Genomic DNA, 19,572 nt, shown 5'->3' on the forward strand with positions numbered 1-19,572 from the left:
AACCCATGCCGCGATCGGAGTCTAAACTGCTGAAAAGCTCCAAGGCTCGGGACAGGGTCTCAGCAGGGGTTGTCTTCCTTCAGGATCCGCGGCTCATTGTGCCCAAGATCCGCCATCCAAGTCCGGCTCCGCGCGAAACTTGCCTGTTCCACGCTCTGCGCCTGACGCTCGCCGTTATCCTCCCGGTCCAGTTCCAATCCCGGGGTCCTGTGACCGCCCTACCGGCGGGCCCTGCGGAGAGCGATACCTAGTCTCAGATACCTAGTCCCCAGCCCCGAGTTGTTATTCCCTCGCTGTAGTTAAGAAGGAGGAGAGTCAATTAAGGGCATCTCGGAAGTCAGGCGTTCCCGCTGCCCCCTTGAGCACGGAGGCCACCAACCCCCGAGGGGGAAGAGATGCAGCGCGGGGCAGGGGTGTTATCCTAAGAAATGTAGACGCTTCTGGGGACTGAGGACAAGGGTGCTAACACGACCCCAGAGTACCTGGAGGTCCGTGACTCGCGCCACGGACGGCACACCTAGGGGCTAATTTCTGCTCCGCCTCAAAGAACCTCAAGTCAGAGTCCTTGCCTCTCCCAACAGCCCGGGGATGCTGCTGCTGCGCTCACCGCACAGGCAGCGCCCGGTCCGGCTGCTGCAGATCGCGCGCTGCGCGCTCAAACCGGGAGGTGGTGGGGACGCTGAAAAGCTTATTGCTCGCCACTCTGGACGCTGTGGGCGGCAAGTACCTTAGTCCCGACCTCTACTGTTCTGGGCGCGCCTGGAGCTGAATGCTCAGGCACAGTGAAATTGAAACCCGGTTCTGCGGGATGTGAGAGTTGTCGAGGTCATGTGTAATTGGGTGTGACGGAGGGGGCCTGTTTGTGATGTGTGCAGGTTTGATGCAAGCAGGTCATCGTCGTGCGGGCTGTGGATGCAACCGCCCGAGAGACTCGGAGGCAGGCTTGGGACACGTTTGAGTGAACCCCTCAGGATACTCTTCTGCGCCAGTATCTGTTTTTTCGTGTCTGTGATTCAGAGTGGGCACATGTTGGGAGACAGTAATGGGTTTGTGTGTGTGTAAATGAGTGTGACCGGAAGTGAGTGTGAGCTTTGGTCTAGGCAGGGACCACACAGCACTGTCAGGCCTGCCTGCTCTTTAGGAGAGGACTGAAGTGTGGGGGTGGGGGTGCGGGACCGGAAGAGAATGTGTCTGGGAAGTCTTGGCAAACAGCAGCCGGAAATGAAGGGGCAGCTGTGCAAACGGCTCAGGCAGGTGATGGATGGCAGGGTAGGAAGGGAGAGGGCCAGAGGCCTGGATGGAGGCTTCCACATCTGTACCTTGCAACTCACCCCTCAGGCCCAGCAGGTCATCGGCCCCCTCCTCACACATGTAATGGATCTGAAGAGTACCCCAGGACAGTCCGGGGAGATGGGGATTCTGAAGGTATCCATGGAGATCTGACGGAATCCCCCATGCGGACCAGGAAACTCTTTTAGATCCCTGCCTATCTGGAGCCCAGGCACTGGGCTATTTCTCACAACATTCTTTCAAGATAAGACTGTGGTCCCCATTTCAAAGATGAGTATATTGAAGCTCTGGGAAGTTACTTGCCCATGATCACACAACTCGGAACTGGGTCAACTGTAATTGAACTCCTGCCTAACAAAGTTCTTGCTCCCAGCTCCCTCTCTTGTTTCCCACGAGCCCTGGCCCTCTGTGGGTAATACTAGCTACTGGAGTCAGCCTTCTTGGGCCCAGAACCCACCCTTAGGGGCATTAGCCTTTAAAATCTCACTTGGGCAGGGGTCTGGGGTCAGAGTTGGAAGAGTCCCTACAGTCCTGGACCCTTTCCGCCAAATCCCGAAACCAGGGGTGGAGTGGGGCGCGGGTTCAAAACCAGGCCGGACTGAGAGGTGAAATTCACCATGACGTCAAACTGCCCTCAAATTCCCGCTCACTTTAAGGGCGTTTCTTTTGGTGCCCCACCATCCCCCCGCCCATTTCCATCAATGACTTCAATGCAAATACAAGTGGGACCGTCCTGCTGGATCCTCCAGGTTCCGGAAGCATGAGGGTGACGCAACCCAGCTGGGGCGAAGGACCCCTCCGCCCATTGGTTGCTGTGCACTGGCTGAACTTTTCCGACCCACAACGGCGGGAATAAGAGCAGTCGCTGGCGCTGGGAGGCATCAGAGACGCTACCCAGCCCAAGTGTCGCCGCCGCTTCCACAGGGCTCTGGCTGTACGCTGCCGCCGCCGCTGCCACCGCCTCTGATCCAAGCCACCTTCTGCCAGGCGAGCCCCGAGATTCTGGCTCAGGTATGTCTCTCTCTCCCTCTCCCTCTCCCTCCATTAGTCAGTTTCTCTCCCCCTTTCCTCCTCTCCCTCTCCCTCCATTAGTCAGTTTCTCTCCCCCTTTCCTCCTCTCCCTCTCTCTCCATTAGTCTCTTCATCAGATAGCTTCTGTTAGTCGGCGATTTATACCGGCTCCTGCCCTAGGTTGGATCAGACAGTCTCAGTTCCCAGGCTCGCTCTTCCTGCTCGGCTGCGGACTCCAGTCTTATTCTCTCTGCACACAGGCTTGGGCCAGTCTCGGGACACTCAGGCTCCCCAGGGACCAAGCACAGAGACTGAGGCAAGAGTAACTTTCCGCAGACGGTGCGATCAGGGATGGCGTCTTGCGCCTAGCAGTCCCAGGGAAATTGGTTCAGGACCTGGAACAGAGTGGATGGGTGGCAGACAGGCCCCACGACTGAGGGACAAGCAGCCCTAAACTGCAAGCCCCAGTCACAGGTTCTGGGAGCAAAGACAGAAAGTCTTGGGTCCCAATTTAAGAGTAAAATTTCGTTCCTGCAGGGGATGAGGTGTCAGCGCTGGAGCGGCTGAGGACTAAAATTGATTATTTTATTTCTCAGATTCCAATCGTAGAGACAATCCCTCTGGACAGATCTCTCCCCCCCCCCCCCCCCCCCCCCCCCCCCCCACGGTGTATGCAAAAGCCCCACAAGAGGAGGACAGCTCTGGGTTTCCTTATGGGAGCAGCTTCTGTGACAGGGGCCTGGGAGCATGTCCTCCGCAGAGACCTGGCTATCAGGTTTATATGCATGTGTGCAGCTTTGGGGAGAAGGGTAGGACTGAGGCCTCCCCCACTCAGCTCTCCCGCTAGGATTGCTTCTCCAGCTTTGTCAAACTGTGCATGCTAGAGGCCTGCTGAACCTCCGAGGAAGAGTCCACTGTGCTGATGAGGAAACAAAGAAGAAGAGAAATATAATGACCAGTCTGAAGCCAGAAAGTCAGGGCGTTAGAAGCAAGACAGAAAGCAGGATAGGAGCCAAGGTTTGTGGGCTCCTAGAACTTTGAACTGGCACAGGTAGTTTACCTCATTCTTCCCTTGCAGAGAGGTGTCATGGGCTTCCAGAAGTTCTCCCCCTTCCTGGCTCTCAGCATCTTGGTCCTGTTGCAGGCAGGCAGCCTCCATGCAGCACCATTCAGGTAAGACAGCCTGAAGCCAGAACCGCACAGGTATCAGACAATTCCATGCCTCTTAAGTGTGGTGTGCTGAATGCTTAAAAACTGACTGGGGGCAGGGGTAATGTATGTACTCGTGGACATATATAATTTTTTCTGATATAAAGATGTGTAGTACATAATTTATAAGTAGTGATAAATATTTAGACAATATTCTTTATTATAATTTTTTTTGAGATGGAGTCTCACTCTGTCACCCATGCTGGAGTGCAATGGCACCGTGTCGGCTCACTGCAACTTCCATCTCCTGTGTTCAAGCAATTCTCCTGCCTCAGCCTCCCGAGTAGCTGGGATTACAGACGCCCACCACCCTGCCCGCCTAATTTTTATATTTTTAGTAGAGGTAGTGTTTCACCATATTGGCCAGGCTGGTCTCAAACTCCTGACCTCAGGTGATCTGCCTGCCTTGGCCTCCCAAAGTGCTGGGATTATAGCCATGAGCCACCGCACCCAGCCTATTATACATTTTATAAGGCCCATTGAGTCTCACAAAATGCTTTTGTTGCTTTTAGTCAAACTTTCGTATGTTTTGTCATCCTATTTATCCTATTCCGCCATGATTTGATAAATGAATTGCATCCTATTGTGTTAAATAGTTTGCCACTAAATTTGTTATTGTTAAATCTGGTATTTTACCTGTTGATCTATTTCTCACCCACATATAAATCTATTAAACTGAAACTATTTTCAGGTTCAGCACTAACCGTAAGTTTTAGCATTTAATTTTTAATAATGGCTGCACTCAGCTTGCAAAATTCTTGAAAATTTAACCATCAGCTTTCACGAGCCTATACAAACTGGCTCTAGCACACCACTGCTTGGAGGCCACACCAGTGCCTGGGTCCTGGGAACGACACTGGCCTTGTGCCCTGTCCCCTAATACTCCCACTGGCCACATTCTCAGGGGAAGAAGCAAAGACCAGGAAGCCTGGCTGCTTACCCTGGGGAGGGGCAGGCAGGGGCTGACAGCCTGCACTGAGTCAGCTTCCCCTTCACAGGTCTGCCCTAGAGAGCAGCCCAGACCCAGCCACACTCAGTGAGGAGGAAGCGCGCCTCCTGCTGGCTGCACTGGTGCAGGACTATGTGCAGATGAAGGCCAGTGAGCTGGGGCAGGAGCCGGAGACCGAGGGTTCCAGGTGAGGCTCCCCAAGCGTCCGGCACAGGGCCTCCTCTCCCCGCAGCATACCCAGGAAGGTGGATCCCAGGCGGTAGGAGAGAACACACTGGCCAGGAATCCAACAGGCTGTGTTGTTCACCGGGACCTGGGGCCCGGTTGTTCTCAGGCTCCAAGGGAGACAGAGGTGCCAGTGCGGCTGGAGGAACTGAACTGCGGTTAGACACAATAAAAGGCTCCGTTTCTGAAAGTTCTTAGGAAATGAAATGGAGAGGTGTGGAATCGCTCACTGTGGTAATTGTTCTTGCAGTACTGGGAGACCTCCCAGCACTGGTTGAGTTAACACTAGTAAGGGTGAAGTCAGGGATAGACATAATATATCTCAGGAAATTCTAAAAATTTGGATCCATCTTGTTAATCTGCATATGACATTCTTTCACACCTATAAGGAGCCTTCATTTCACATTTGCAAGGTGAAGGTAAGGCCCTTGCAGGGGATGGGGACAGATAGAGCAGTGTCTGAGGTAGGTCAAGCCTTTAAATGTGTGGCATCTGTGGAGATGTGCATGTTATCAGGAAGCCAGGGAGAGCACCCTTCCCCAGATCCTGTGTACACACATCCCTGTGTACCTTGAGCCTGAGCAGAGACCATCCCCTGGCCTGGCCCCAGCACTGCTCAGGCAGAGGCATGTATTGCTCCTGCATCTGCCCTGAGAACCCCTCTGTCAAGCATGAAGGACTGAACAGCATGTGGAATGCCAGAAAAGATCATCCTTCCCCATCTAGCCCTTCCCTGCACTGCCCTGGCCCACTGCACATCTGAGCTGTCCTAAGGAAGGATAAGTGAGCTGCTCTCCTGCCTGCCCCTCCTGCTCCCACTCAGAGGGTCCCCTGCCTGGTCTAACCTTCTAAGTGACTGCCCATGGGGACAGATTCTGGTGCATGGTACTGTCTGGCATGTCTCTTCCCTGCAGCCTGGACAGCCCCAGATCTAAGCGGTGCGGTAATCTGAGTACTTGCATGCTGGGCACATACACGCAGGACTTCAACAAGTTTCACACGTTCCCCCAAACTGCAATTGGGGTTGGAGCACCTGGAAAGAAAAGGGATATGTCCAGCGACTTGGAGAGAAACCATCGCCGTTATGTTAGCATGCCCCAGGATGCCAACTAAACTCCTCCCTCTCCTTCCTAATTTCCCTTCTTGCGTCCTTCCTATAACTTGATGCATGTGGTTTAGTTCCTCTGTTGTGGCTCTTTGGGCTGGTATTGGTGGCTTTCCTTGTGGCAGAGGATGTCTCAAGCTTCAGACGGGAGGAAAAAGAAAAGGACTCACAGGCTGGACGAGAATCACCCGGGAAAATACCACAAAGTAAGGGCTGCTTTGAGTCCCCCAGAGATGTCATGAGAGCTCCTCTGTCCTGCTTCTGAATGTACTGATCATTTGAGGAATAAAACTATTTTTCCCCAAAGATCTGAGCTGTGCTGGTCATTGCTCTGATCTATGTCCCAGGCTTCATAGTGTCTAAGACCTATGCTTAGAAATAGCCTTAACCCTAGGCTAGCTGGACAGAGGATATGGTGGGTGGTCCCTCTGACCAAGCTCAAGCAGCAAGAACAGGAGTCCTAAGGAGCAGGTAAGTACCTCTAGGATTTGATGCTGCAAACTCCACTCATCTTCCAGGTAAGACTGAGGAATTTTTTATTTTCCTAAGAAGGGGTATTTGGTGCCCATGAGTGGGGTATAGATTTTATAGTCCTTTGTGAATGGGGCTGGGTGTAGGGCCATAATTCACTCCAGTGTCATAAACCTCCGCTTTAATTTTTAGTTAGTTTATACAGGAAAGATTGGTTGTTACTGCTCCATATTCCATAGCCAGTCATCCAGAGTCACCTTTGGGTTTTCTGACAGCCCTGGGAATATCTATGGGGCGTGATCATGGCATTTTCCCTAATGGCCTTGTGATTTTCTGCTCTGATAATTGTGTTTGGGAGAAACACTTAAAGTTAATTGGTGCCTTTCAGCACAGGAACTTTACCGTGAAGGTCCCATGAGGCTGACCTCTCTCCCAGCCTCCCACTCACAGATCTTCTCTTCTTTCTCCATCCTGCAAATCAGAATCACTGCCCAGAAGAGAGCCTGTGACACTGCCACCTGTGTGACTCATCGGCTGGCAGGCTTGCTGAGCAGATCAGGGGGTGTGGTGAAGAACAACTTTGTGCCCACCAATGTGGGTTCCAAAGCCTTCGGCAGGCGCCGCAGGGACCTTCAAGACTGGGCAGCTGAATGACTCAAGAAGGTGACTGCCCTTGTATGATGGGATGGGAAGATGAATGACTGGCTTTTACAGGGGTGTATTTCACCCTCTGAGCCTCCCTGAGACCATGTGGTTTAAAAAAATCCATAAGGGAAGGTACCCACACCAGTGTCTGAGTTCCAATAGCTAAAACCCTAGAATTTTGATTAATCTCTGTTTTTTCAGTCTCTCCTTGTAACCCTGAGATCATCAGACCAAGAAATATAGATCCTGTTTATTTAAAACACTGCTCTTTGACACTTATAATTTTGACAATTCTAGCATTTGACTTTGAAAGATAATGGCACTATCATTTTAGAGTATACATTACTATATCATGTACCTCCAAATTAAGTGCACAGACTTGAGTTCAAGAACTGTATCTGCCCTTTACCAGCTATATGACCATGAACTGGTTACTTAACTCTCTCCAAGCCTCAGTTTCTCCATCTGTAAATTGAGGACTACAATAGTATCTACCTCCAAGCATTACTATAAAGAGTAAGTGAGATAATAGATGTTGAGTCTGACAATTTACCAGTAACTAAATTCTGGCTGTTATTCCTCCTAGGTCACAGTGAAGCTGAACTCCTTTTATTGTGTAATGAAAGCAATTTGTAGGAAAGGCTCGTGGAAGACATACATACAGGCATCCTTCTTGATACTAAAAACTATCTTCTTTGTTTGAAAGGAACTATTGCTAAACGCAGAACAAGCTCATTGCAGTTACCTATTGTGCATCTTTTTAAATACTTGATTATGTAACTATAAATCTGACAGCATGTCTCACTGGCTTATCTGGTAGCAAATCTAGGCCCCGTCAGCCATCCTGTTGACATTGGTGGCTCTGCTAAACCTCAGGGGGACGTGAAATCACTGCCTCTTGGGCATCTGGGGACACATGGTAATGCTGTGCTTTGACAGAAGTATTTGTTTAAAGAAACGTCAATGCTGTAATTTGTGAACTCTATCAAAATTAAAAACGTATTTTCTATACCCTTCAATGGAATCTCTGCTGCTATTTATGCTATTTGTCCCAGGAGAGTTTCGGGGCCTATGAGCACTCTGTTGACCAAGCTGACTCACTTAGCACAAAGACAACATGCCCAGGATGGATCCCTAGTGTCTTGTACCCTCAGTTTCTAGTGAAGCATCCCCTATTGGAATTAGAGCCCTGTGCATGTCAAAGAAAACAATTCATATTTATTTTCAGAGGGTGCCCTGGTCTCCAGCCTCAGAAGTTACCCATGTGCTCCTCCTTCATGCAGGTTTGCCTTTATCCATCCCTGTCTTTCCTCCATATAAGAACCTCTTCATGCACCCCTTAGCTTGCCTTAGAAACAATGACTCAGAGCCTAAAATGGGGATCACAGACTGGCCAGCCTAGAAAGGTCATCAATGCCATTCAACCCAACTTTTTTATTCTGTGAGGTTCAGAGAAACGTCTTGCTCAAGGTCCAGCCATAGGTTTAACAGAGACATTCATACACTTCACAAATACTTATTGAGTGCCTGCTATATGCTAGGCACTATTCTAGGCACTGGGAGTAGAGCAATGAACTGAACAGAACAGACAAAACTCCCTGTGCTTATGGGCTTACATTCTAGCGGGGGAGATTGAGGTGGTACATGCTATAGAATCAAGGACTCTCAGTATTGGAAGGAATCCAGAATGTCATAGAGTCTGATGCCTTCCTTATTCAAGGTAGGAATTACCCAGTATCAACAACCATAGCATCCTTTGGGACCACGAGTGACAAATTGCTGAGTGTACCTCCCAAGGTGAGTTGGCAGCCAGTTTCACTGGTGGTAGTCAGCTAACTAAGGTTAGTTATTAGTTAGTTAGTTAGCTAGTTAGCTAGTGGTTAGAAAAGTCAGCCCCTTCTACCCACTGACTCTATTCTCTCAGGACCATATAGAATTATGCCCCTTCTCTCCTCCAGTCTGTACTCAACACAGTAACCCACTGTGACTGTAAAAGGTAGATCACACCGTGTCTCTCCTATGCTCAAAGCATCCCAGTGACTCCTCATCTCATGAGCAAACACCTGAAGCATTGCAGGCCAAATTGATCTTCCCTTTCTCTCCTCTCACCACCACTCCCATTACCTACCTGACCTCATCTCCTACTCTCCCACACACTGGTCCTCTTAGTATTCCTCAACTTCTATCTCCCAGCACTCAACCAGCACTCGTACCCTGTAAAGAACACTCTTCATCCACAGCCCTCATCTCCTCCAATTATGTCTCAGATGTCACCTATCCTGACCATTCTTTCTGAAATTGCACCCCACTCCCACTAACAACATACCCTAGCCCTCTTCTTTGTTTAATTTTTTTCTCCTTACTGTTTATTACCTTCTACCATATTATATGTTTTGTTTATTTATTTTGTTTGTTATTTATATCCCTTCCAGACATAAGTATAAGATTCACATGGTCAGGGATATGGTTATTTTGTTAATTACCATATCCCCAAATGCTGAACAGTGTGCCTGGCACAAGGTAGCACTCTACAAATACTTATTGAATGAAAGAGTGAATGAATGAACTAAAGTCTTCTTCTCTTTTACTTTTGTGGTCAGCTCTTTTTTGGACCTATTTTTCTTCATACCAAACTCTCCAAGGGCCTTAAGGTTTAACAATCACGTCTGGATAGTAAATTGTTCAACAGCCTGAAGACTGCAGTGGCCATCAGTTAGTCAGTAACTCTGTTTCCTGCCTCAAGACTTTTATACAGACTATTTCTTTTGTTTGGACACACTTTTAACCCCATATTCCTCCTCCATATGATTAATTCTGACCAGCTTTTCTTCTTCCCATGCAGTGAACAAAGCAGGAGGGTGCTCTCTAGGTTTGATACCTACAAGTGGATAGGTAACTTCACAATCAAGAGGAGAAATAGCAAGAATACTATTTCAGTCTTTGGTCCAGAACACCTTCACCAAGAATGAAGTTAATACTATATTGAATTCACACAAAGACCTTGTGGATATTTCTCAAATGACCCAGAGTTCATAGAGTAAAAGGGGGTGGTTAATTTTAATCCTCAAATAAAACACAGAGGTCACTGGATCAGGAACCTAAGAAAATATGTAAGAAGTGCATAAGACAATCAAAGCACAAAATGAAGAAACGATGACTTTTGGTGTGGATGCATCATCAGTCTTTACTGCTCATAACCCCATAGGACACTACAGAGAAAGAACGTCTTTTAATACCACTTAAGGCTCATCCCAAACAATCAGAGCCTCAGTATATATGCTGTGACTGACTGAATTATTGCTCCCAGTTCTTCACTATACTTTCGTAGTATTATAAACCCTTGTTATTGCCATGATCTCATAGTTGGTTCGCCATGGGTAGAAGTTGCCACAGGGAGAGAAGTTGACTTCTCTGCCTCATGACTCTGGGCTTGTCCATGTGGTTTGTTTTGGCAAATGGGCTATAGTAGACATGGTGCAAGCAGAGGCTTGAAATATGTTTATGTGGTTGGCTTTTGGGCTTTTGTGCTTCTGCCATCACCATGAAAAGAACATGCCCTAGATATCTATCTTAGTCCATTTCGCATTGCTTAATAAAATAAAACAGATGGTAATTTATAAAGAAAAAAATTATTTTTCATAGTTCTACAGGCTAGGAAGTCAAGAGAATGGTGCCTGCAAGCATCTGGTGAGGGCCATTTTGCTATGTAATAATATGGTGGAGGGCATCACATGGTAAGAGGGCAAGAGTGTGTGCCAGCTCAGGTCTCTCTTCATCTGCTCATAAAGCCACCAGTCCCATCATGTGTATTCCACCCTGATGACCCTCTAATCATAATTTCCCCTCAAAGGCCCCATTGCCAATCCACAAATTAATTTGGTGATTAAGTTTCCAACATATGAAATTTGAAGGACATATTCAAATCATAGCAGTATTCTTTGCCTTATTAGCCTGGACTCCAAGACAAGACACGTGGACCTAAACCTGGCCTACAGTCTGGTTCCATACCCCACTAGCTGAGATCAACCTCATCCAAATCAACCCACAAACCCATAAGCAAGAAAAACAAGTATTTGTTATTATAAGCCACTGAAATTAAGTTTGCTTTTATGCAGTATTGTGGCAATAATCAAGTGATTCATAGTATTTGGGGATGTTATGGATTAAGTTGTGTCCTCCCAAAATTTATATGTTGAAGACTTAACTCCCAATGTCCTCCCAAATTTATACGTTGAAGACCTAACTCAAGACCTAATGGCATTTGGAGATAGGGCCTTTAAGGATGTAATTAAGATTATAAAGCTCATAAGGGTAGGGCCCTAATCTGATAAGACTGGTGTCCTTATAAGAGGAGAAAGAGACACAAGAGAGCCTTCTCTCTCTCTTCATGCATGTGCACACAGAGCAGAAGGCCAGGTGAAGACACAGTGAGAAGGCAGCCATCTACAAGCCAGAAAGAGAGGCCACCCTAGACACCAATCTTAATGGCACCTTGATTTTGAGCTTCCAGCCTCCAAAACTATGAGAAAATAAACTTCTTTTGTTAAGCCAGTCAGTCTGTGGCATTCTCTTATGGCAGCCTGAGCAGATTAATTCAGGGGCATTAGTGGATAAAATCATTTTTGTTGCCACAGTTTGCTTTTCCTCTTGTTGAGTTCTAGGTAAATTTGATGATCGTCCAACTTGACAAATTTACTTATTTCTATTATTATTATTATTATTATTATACTTTAAGTTCTAGGGTACATGTGCACAACATGCAGGTTTGTTAACTTCTTTTTACTAATTTATTTTGCTAACCATTTTCACTCTGTCTTCTCAAAATCATCTTAAAGGATGTTTGTCTCATCTCTGTTCCAGCCTCCTGTTGCTGAAACTGAATAACATATACCTTAGATAAACTAATTGTGGTTTATTTGTATAATGGACATGCACAATACATTACACAGCACTGAATATAAATATATGTATCAACTTTGGATAAATTTCAAACAATGATAAGTGTAAAATAAGGTAAGTTGCAAGGATGCATATCAGGTAATGCCATTTATTTTGAGATTAAAGCATATGTAACAATATTATACATAAGTTAAGGATATATACACATACAGTAAAAATACAAAGTCATGTATATGGATTATAAATATCATATCCAAAAGAGTGATTAACTGTGTGGGGATGGAAAGGAAATGTCATGAAGAGGAGTACACAGACAGCTTCTATCAAGGTTTTTCTTTCCTAAGGTTTTATTTTCTAAGCTGGGTAATTGGTATAGGTGGATGGCATATATAATTCATGTTTAATAGGAATAAACAAACACAAGTATGGGCCTTTTTTAAGTTAAGGCAACCATCATAAAAATTTTAAATAATAAATAACTTTTAAATTAGCCAAAGAAAATCTATTCTATTCAATGCAAAGTAGAAAAACAAAACACCCCAGGGAATGTATAGTGGATGCACCATGTGAAAAATGACGGCAATAATAAACACTTAGATGGCTTTAAAATAATTTCAAATTAGTTAAACTCAACAATTTAAACACCAAGGCTATTAGGTTGCACTTTTAAAGGATCCAGCAATGTTTATTCCACAAAGGAAACTTTTAGAACAAAAAGATTCAGATGGATTAAAATCAAAAGGTAATGAAAGATATATAAGACAAATATAAAAAACAAGTTGTGACAACTTCTTAATATATGGTCAAAATAGAATTCAAGGCAAAAAAAATGGTTTGCGGAATAAGAAATATGCCATATAGAAAAAGAACAGCAGAGCAAGAAGATATATTTATCATGAAAACATGCACTCAACAATACAGCCTCAAATTATGTAATTACTGAAAAATTATTGATAGATAATTAATGCACCCTTCTCAAAAAGCAATAGGATTCTAGAATCACCTCCCTTATGCGTGGTTCCAAGTTGGCTTGGCAAATACCCCCTGACAATATGGCAGATCTCAAAAATCATATAGTGGTTACACTCACAAAGAGGTGAAAGATTTTATTAATTATCAGATTATGTCTTCTGTCCTAATATTATTTATTAAATAAATCAAATTGTCCTTAATTTATTTGAAATATCAAATGTATCATATACTGATCATCTTCTGGCCTTCTTGTTTTTCTCTTGCATTGATACATCTGTGTACTAGTATCACAGCTTAGTAGCTAGGAAAGGAAAAAACCCCCATACCCATCTTTTTCAAAATGCTCTTGACAATTTTCACACATTTACTCTTCCGGAAGGTAGAATAATTTTCAATTTTTAAAAATACTATTTGTATTTTGACTGGGATTGGGTTTCCCAGGTAGATAATTATATTATCTATGAAAAACAATAAATCTTATTTCATAGTTTTGTTCATAGTGCATCAACTAGAGCTTCTTGAACAATGTTGAAGTAGAAATGGTAATAGCAGGCATCCTTGAAGATGAAAGCTGTTGAATTCAGAGGGAGATTTTTTATCATCTTAAGAAAGTACTAAGAAATGTTTTTAAATCATAGATGGATATTAAATTTTATCAAAACAAGGTATCTAACAAGATTATCTTATGGCTTTCCTTCTTTGATTTAGTAATATTAATAATATATTTTCAAATGTAGAAACTAATCATTGCAGTTGAGATTTTCAAATTCTGACTACATGCTAAGCATCGTAATAAGTACTTTTTAGATACCAACTCTTTTAATCTTTACAACAGCTGTATAAAGTACATACTATCATAAGCCCTATTTTGTGGATGAAGATACTAAGACACACAGAGATTAAATAGATTGATCAAAGCCATACAGCTTTTAGATTCATCTCAAGATGTAAACCTAATCCCAGGCTCTCTATCTAGAGTTTTCTCTCTTAAATCACTGTACTTCTTGATAAACTCTACTCGGTTGAGGATATGTTAAAATATACTACTGAATTTAATTTGTGATTTATTTAGGATTTTGTGCTACCTTTGTTATATTTAGGATTGGGGCTATATAATACGTAATATATAAAATTATATTTTTTAAGTTGTATTTCAATGAGTTTTGCAAATATGTACCATCTAATCCATGTAATTGCCACCACAAGAAAAGTATCAAATGTTTCCATTGTTCAAGAATATTCCTCATGCCACTGTGAAGTCAGTGTCTCCTAAACCCCTGTTCCATGAAATCACTGACCTGATTTCTATTACTGTGGAGTAACTTTTAGATAGATAGATAGAAAGATAGATTAGGTAGATGACTGATAGATAGATAGATAGATAGATAGATAGATAGATAGACAGACAGATAGATAGATAGAATGCATTCTCTTATATCTAGCTCTTTCAGTCACATAATGTTCAAGAGACTTATTTATATTGTTGCATGTGTCATTATATAATTACTTGGGGGATTAATCAGGTACTAATTCTCAAGGATTTGGGGGAGGAAGAGGGTTAAGTAGTATTTCACTGTTGGATGAATACTTAAAATGTTCCTAGGTTTGTTGGATGAATTTATTGCATGAATACTTAAATGTTCCTAGGTTTTACCATGAATGATACTCTTATGACCATTTATGTACTAGTCTTTCTGTGAACAGTTGAGTTCTCTTGGATAAATATCTAGAAGTAGTATAGTAAATGTGCATATAACTAAACTGTTTTCAAATGGCTATGCCATTTTACACTCCCAGCAGAACTGTGTGATCATTTATCTTGCTCCACACACCCTTGCAAATGCTTGGCGTTTTCAATTCTTTTTAATTTCAGCCACTGTTTTGATTCTGTAACAGTATCTGATTGTGGGTTTTAATTTTTATTTCCCAGATGAGCATGGTGGCTCCTGCCTGCAATCCCAACAATCTGGGAGGCTGAGGCAGGTGGATCGCTTGAACCCAGGAGTTTGAGACCAGCCTGGGCAACATAGTGAGACCTGGTCTCCACAAGAACTTTTTTATAAAAATTAGCCAAGCATGATGGCATTTGCCCGTAGTCGCAGCTACTCGGGAGGCTGAGGTGGGAGGACTGCTTGAGCCTGGGGAGGTCGAGGCTGCTGTGAACCATGATCACACCACTGCACTCCTGTCTGGGTGACAAAGTGAGACCCTATCTCAAAGAAAAAAAAAAACTTTCCCTAATGACTACTGAAAATTAAGTATCTTCTTATGGCCATTTGTTTATCTTCTTTTGCAAAGTTTCTGTTTAAATATTTTGCCCACTTTTAATTGGACAGCTTTTTTTATTACTATTGAGTTGTAGGAGCTCTATGTATATTCTGCATACCAACTCTGCTTCCTCTTTGGGCATTGCTTCACCCACTTGCTCACTTTTCTCTACCTCTTGGGTCACTTCTTCTGTGAGAAGCCAGATGCCATGTCATGAGGCTACTCAAGTAGGCTGTGGAGAGGCCTGTGTCCAAAGAGATAGAGGTCTCTGGCCAGTGGCCAGTGAGAAATGACAGCCTGCTAATAGCCAAGTGTGTGAGCTCAGAAGTGGATACTTCAAGCCCAGTCGAGCCTTGAGATCACCACAGCCCCAGTTGAAAGTTTGACTGCAGCCTCATGAGAAACCCTGAGCCAGAACCATCTTGCTGAGCCTCTTCCAGATTCCTGGTTCTCAGAAACTGTGAGATAATAAGTATTTGCAGTTGTGAGCTGCCAAATTTTGAGGTAACTTGCTACATAGTAATAGATATCAAATACCTATCGAACTATGATAACTCCAGCTCAACCCCTGAAATCTGGAAAGCACGGCCTTTGGGGTTGGCTGGAGGTGCTGACCTGAGATCACACTGAAGGCCACAGTTCCCAGAAAGGAGGCTTTGTCATCAGATCTCATTCTCCTGGTTCCCAGGCCCAGATCAGATTAGGTGCAATAGCATAAGCTGCTTCCACTTCAAACAAAATTAAGTTCTTCTGTTCTTCGTCATTGAGTGCATTTTAACAGCACCCTCCTTCCCTCTCTGATGTCTCATTTCTCTCTGTTCTGTATCTACTATTTCATGTCATCCTTTCTGCCTCTGAGATTCTCATGGTGGGAAGAAACCCTTAAGGCCATGTATACCATCCACATGGTTGAATCTTCTCTCTATCTCCCACGTAGTCTTCTGGCTTATTTTTGAAATCTTGAGGTAACTCTCCTGATATCTCATTCTATCTTTGGATCACTCTGACTCTCAGAAAAGTCCTCTAATCATGAGTGGAATTCACTTTCTCTGCTCTCTTGCTCCATTTGGTTCCCAAGATTCACTCTTGGGCAGACCCTTCATCGAGAATTGACTGTGACTAAGACCAGACAGCTCAAGCAAGGATTTGGTATTAATTGCCAGAGATTTAAAGGAAATCACTTTTTTTTTCACTATGAAGTCCCTAGCTGCACTGAGGTTTGTATGAGCCATCTCATTAGCTAAATCCATCCTAGATGGTTACTTATCCTCAATAATTTGTCTGATGCTGGAGGATAAGTCTCTTTAATTATTTGGATCCTCAGATAGTTCTTCTCTTGGCAAAAATTTCTGGCTATTCCTATAGCCACTGCTGCATGTAAGTGATGAGTACCATGGACAAATGTCTTGCCCTTGTCTCTGGTAGGGCCCTGAGCCAAGCACTATAAATTTGGGCCTCATCTCTCCTATTCAGACTTGCCAGGACAATGATAAGATTAATTATTTCCACAAAGAGGGTTGCTTTAGAGGCTTCCTGGAGAGCTTGGCTTATCTGTAGATCTTGGACATTTGTAGGAATGCTTCCTTGCCTTCATAAAAGTAGCCAACAATGTGCCAGGTTCTGTATAAAACCTTTAAGATAGTCCCCAAGTTCTGTATAATATGATACCTGACTACTGCTCCACCCTCATTCTCACCATGCTCTTCCTCTCACTCTGAAGTCCAATTACTCTGGCATTCTTTTAATAAGTCACATTCAGCCTGTTCTTGCTGCCATAGGGCCTTTCAATGTGGCATTTCTCTGCTGTGAAGTCATCTTATCCTCTCTATTCCCAGGTATCTCTTATCTTTCAGATCTCAGCTAAGTATTACTTCCTTAGAGAAGTCTTCCCAGATTACAACCCCTCAGTCTAGGTTTTATTCCTTTCTTATTTGATTTCAAATGGCAGAAGTATCTCCCTTTCAGCTTACTGTTTCAGTTTTAGCTTGTGCATTTATTAGTGCAATTATTTGATTAACGTCTATTCTCAGACATTCACACAGGACTGCATTCCTGTTGCTCTCTATCAAAGCACTTAATGTAGTATCAAGTATAGGTGCTCAAGAAGTATTTGTGGCATGAAAAAAGGAGGCAATTAGAACCCAATGTGATCAATGCTATCCTTGCAGTAGGCACAAGAAGTTGAAGTCTAACCTGACCCAGATAGAAAAGATTTCCTAGGAAAATAATATCATATTGAATATCTAAAAATGCATAGGATTCTGCCAAGTGAACAAAGCAACCGGGGAAGTAAGAGGTAACAAGGGCCTGAATGAGCTGATCAGTTATTGAATGGAAGTCATTTCCATTTTCTCCCCTCTGCAGATGAGAACTACTTGTCCTTCTATCCTGAAACAGGAAGTTACTGAAAGTCCTATGATGAATGGGGAACTTTAAAACTGGATAAGAAACAAGCTTGTAAGGTCACAGTTGAATGCCACACAGTTCCTGTGAGATAACCAGATCCCTCTCAGAGCTTCATGAGGAAGACCAGCTTTGCTAGAGAGCTGCCTCCTTGATCACCAATGACTGGGTTTCTGGAGATGGTAGAATATGCAGCTGCCAGGGCTGAGGATTTCAAAACTAGGTGCAATAATACCAAGTCAGGGCAGGATTACTCAGGTTTTTTGTCCTTTGGTCTCTTGAAGGCTCGGCCCAGGCTAAGACTCAGGAATGCAAAGGCAACTCCACAGAACCCTACAGAAACCAGAAGGCAATGTTACGCACACCAGATCTGGGAGCTGTTAAAGACTGCTGAGCTTGCCTGTAGGACAGCTGTGTAGCACACAGTTTACAACAATAAATGTGCCCCATCCATTTCCTTTACCTAAACCTTCCATGCTAATCCCCAATCTGTGGCCCACATAACTGTTCATGGTTCCCCCCTCATGAGTCCTAGTTACTCAGAATTCTGTTCTTTGTTTCCACTTAGAACTTAGAACTTTAACCATTTGTATGAACTCCAAGGTCACGTTAGGAAATAATCTTTAATTGGAGATCTGAACATCGAAGGGAAGTGGCCAAAGAGAAGGGTCTTCAGGGAAAGTGCAGAGCATGCAGACCTAGCAACCAGGGACACAGTCATAGTATCAATGGCACGACGGAGCTTGCTCATATCAGCTCATGAAAGCCAGTTGTTAACATCTCTTCCCAACTCTGTGTTCAGTGATATCTTATTGGTAGCTTGAAATCAGTGATGTTGGGAGTACTTACACAATGGAAATGAGAAAATACTACAAATCAGGCCTTTTCTTTCCAGAGAGTCATCAGTTGTTAAATAGTTACCACACATAGCTGCAAATCATGTTTAAGAAACAGAATATACTAACGTCAGAGGACAGAGAATGAAAGATAAAGTAGAAACAGACGAGACTAAAATTGGACTATTGGGGTAGTGCCTTCATATTAGTGTTTTTGTTAAAAACAAAAAAAAATTGATTTATCTTTTGCAACCCAGTCTTTGCTCAGATTTCTTAGGTCCTCAGGAGAGTGGGACTGAGGAGTTTGGACAAGTGTGGCTTTAGCTTAGGTGGTGCTGAGCTCATCCGATTCCCAAAAGTGATCAAATAATTCAGCCTCATCCATTTCCTTTACCTAAACCTTCCATGTTAATCCCCAGCTGTGCCATTAACATTCAGATTTTTACTAAAAATCTGTTCAAGGTAATTTAAACTTTCTCATACATGCTTTTCAAAATTCTTCCAGCTACTGCCTAATCTCTGGTTACACAACTTCTCCTATATTTTTAGGTATTTGTTACAGCATCACCCCACTTCCAAGTACTGAAATCTGTGTTAGTTATCTGTTGCTGCATAACAAATTACCACAAATATAGCAGCTTAAAATAACATCCATTCCACAGCCATTTCCTTAGTTCTAACCCTTATTCATTTCATGCCTAGATTATTGCAATCAACTCCTCCAGGCTTCTTGATGTTGTTTGACTTTCTCTCATTTAGTCTGCCCTCTTCATTTAAGTGAGAGAGATATAATCTTGCTTCTCCTCTACTCAAAGAACTTCTGGAATTCCTATTGCTTACACTCTTTGACATAGCATAAAAGATTTTTCACAATATGGTCCCAGTCTATATTTTCAACTTCATCTTCATCTATTTGTCAAATATGACTACAACTTATCATTCCCCAGATATACTTTTCATGCTCCTCTGCCTTCATTTGTGTTATTTCCTCTGCCTAGAATGCCCATCCACTTGTCTTCTCCCTGCATTTGCTAAGAAAAGTCTTATCCATTCTTCCTTACCCAGTGTATATGTCACCTCTTCTATGGTTCTTTCAATGTCACCCTTAGCCCTTCCCTCAGCTAGGCAGAATTGTCCCTTCCTTTGTGATCTACAACCTCATCTCTCAAAGTGAGACCCAGGCACCAGCAGCATTAGCACCCCCAGGTGATTCATGCACAAATTATGTTAAAATGCTGATTCTATTCAGTAGGTTTGGGTTGAGGTCAGAGATTGCAACTCCTACAAAG

General features: G+C 43.7%; 1 protein-coding gene across 4 annotated transcripts; it reads left to right on the forward strand.

The window, feature by feature from the left end:
* Positions 1-2,166: 2,166 nt before the first annotated feature.
* CALCA (calcitonin related polypeptide alpha) lies at positions 2,167-7,924 on the forward strand. 4 transcript variants are annotated; one of them, XR_003115663.1, is made up of 6 exons: positions 2,242-2,277; positions 3,380-3,474; positions 4,509-4,646; positions 5,599-5,770; positions 6,743-6,923; positions 7,492-7,923. XR_003115663.1 is itself a non-coding variant. In XM_025357286.1 (5 exons), exons 2-4 carry the CDS (start codon positions 3,389-3,391, stop codon positions 6,912-6,914), a joined length of 396 nt encoding a protein of 131 aa, XP_025213071.1. In that variant the 5' UTR covers positions 2,242-2,301; positions 3,380-3,388; the 3' UTR covers positions 6,915-6,923; positions 7,492-7,924. The 4 variants fall into 4 exon arrangements, 3 of the variants coding, with proteins under 3 accessions (XP_025213072.1, XP_025213071.1, XP_025213070.1); XM_025357286.1 differs by lacking the exon at positions 5,599-5,770 and having other exon boundaries at positions 2,242-2,301; positions 7,492-7,924; XM_025357287.1 differs by lacking the exons at positions 6,743-6,923; positions 7,492-7,923 and having other exon boundaries at positions 2,167-2,277; positions 5,599-6,097.
* Positions 7,925-19,572: the final 11,648 nt, after the last annotated feature.

The sequence above is a fragment of the Theropithecus gelada genome, chromosome 14 (assembly GCF_003255815.1).
Source record: "Theropithecus gelada isolate Dixy chromosome 14, Tgel_1.0, whole genome shotgun sequence".
NCBI classification, from domain to species: Eukaryota; Metazoa; Chordata; class Mammalia; order Primates; family Cercopithecidae; genus Theropithecus; species Theropithecus gelada.

Bases quoted from the DNA above. Each gene is read 5' to 3' on its own strand.
- CALCA (XM_025357287.1), top strand. From the start codon at position 3,389: ATGGGCTTCCAGAAGTTCTCCCCCTTCCTGGCTCTCAGCATCTTGGTC. The intron at 3,475-4,508 runs GTAAGACAGCCT...TCCCCTTCACAG, and splicing joins CTCCATGCAGCACCATTCAG to GTCTGCCCTAGAGAGCAGCC. The intron at 4,647-5,598 runs GTGAGGCTCCCC...TCTTCCCTGCAG, and splicing joins CCGGAGACCGAGGGTTCCAG to CCTGGACAGCCCCAGATCTA.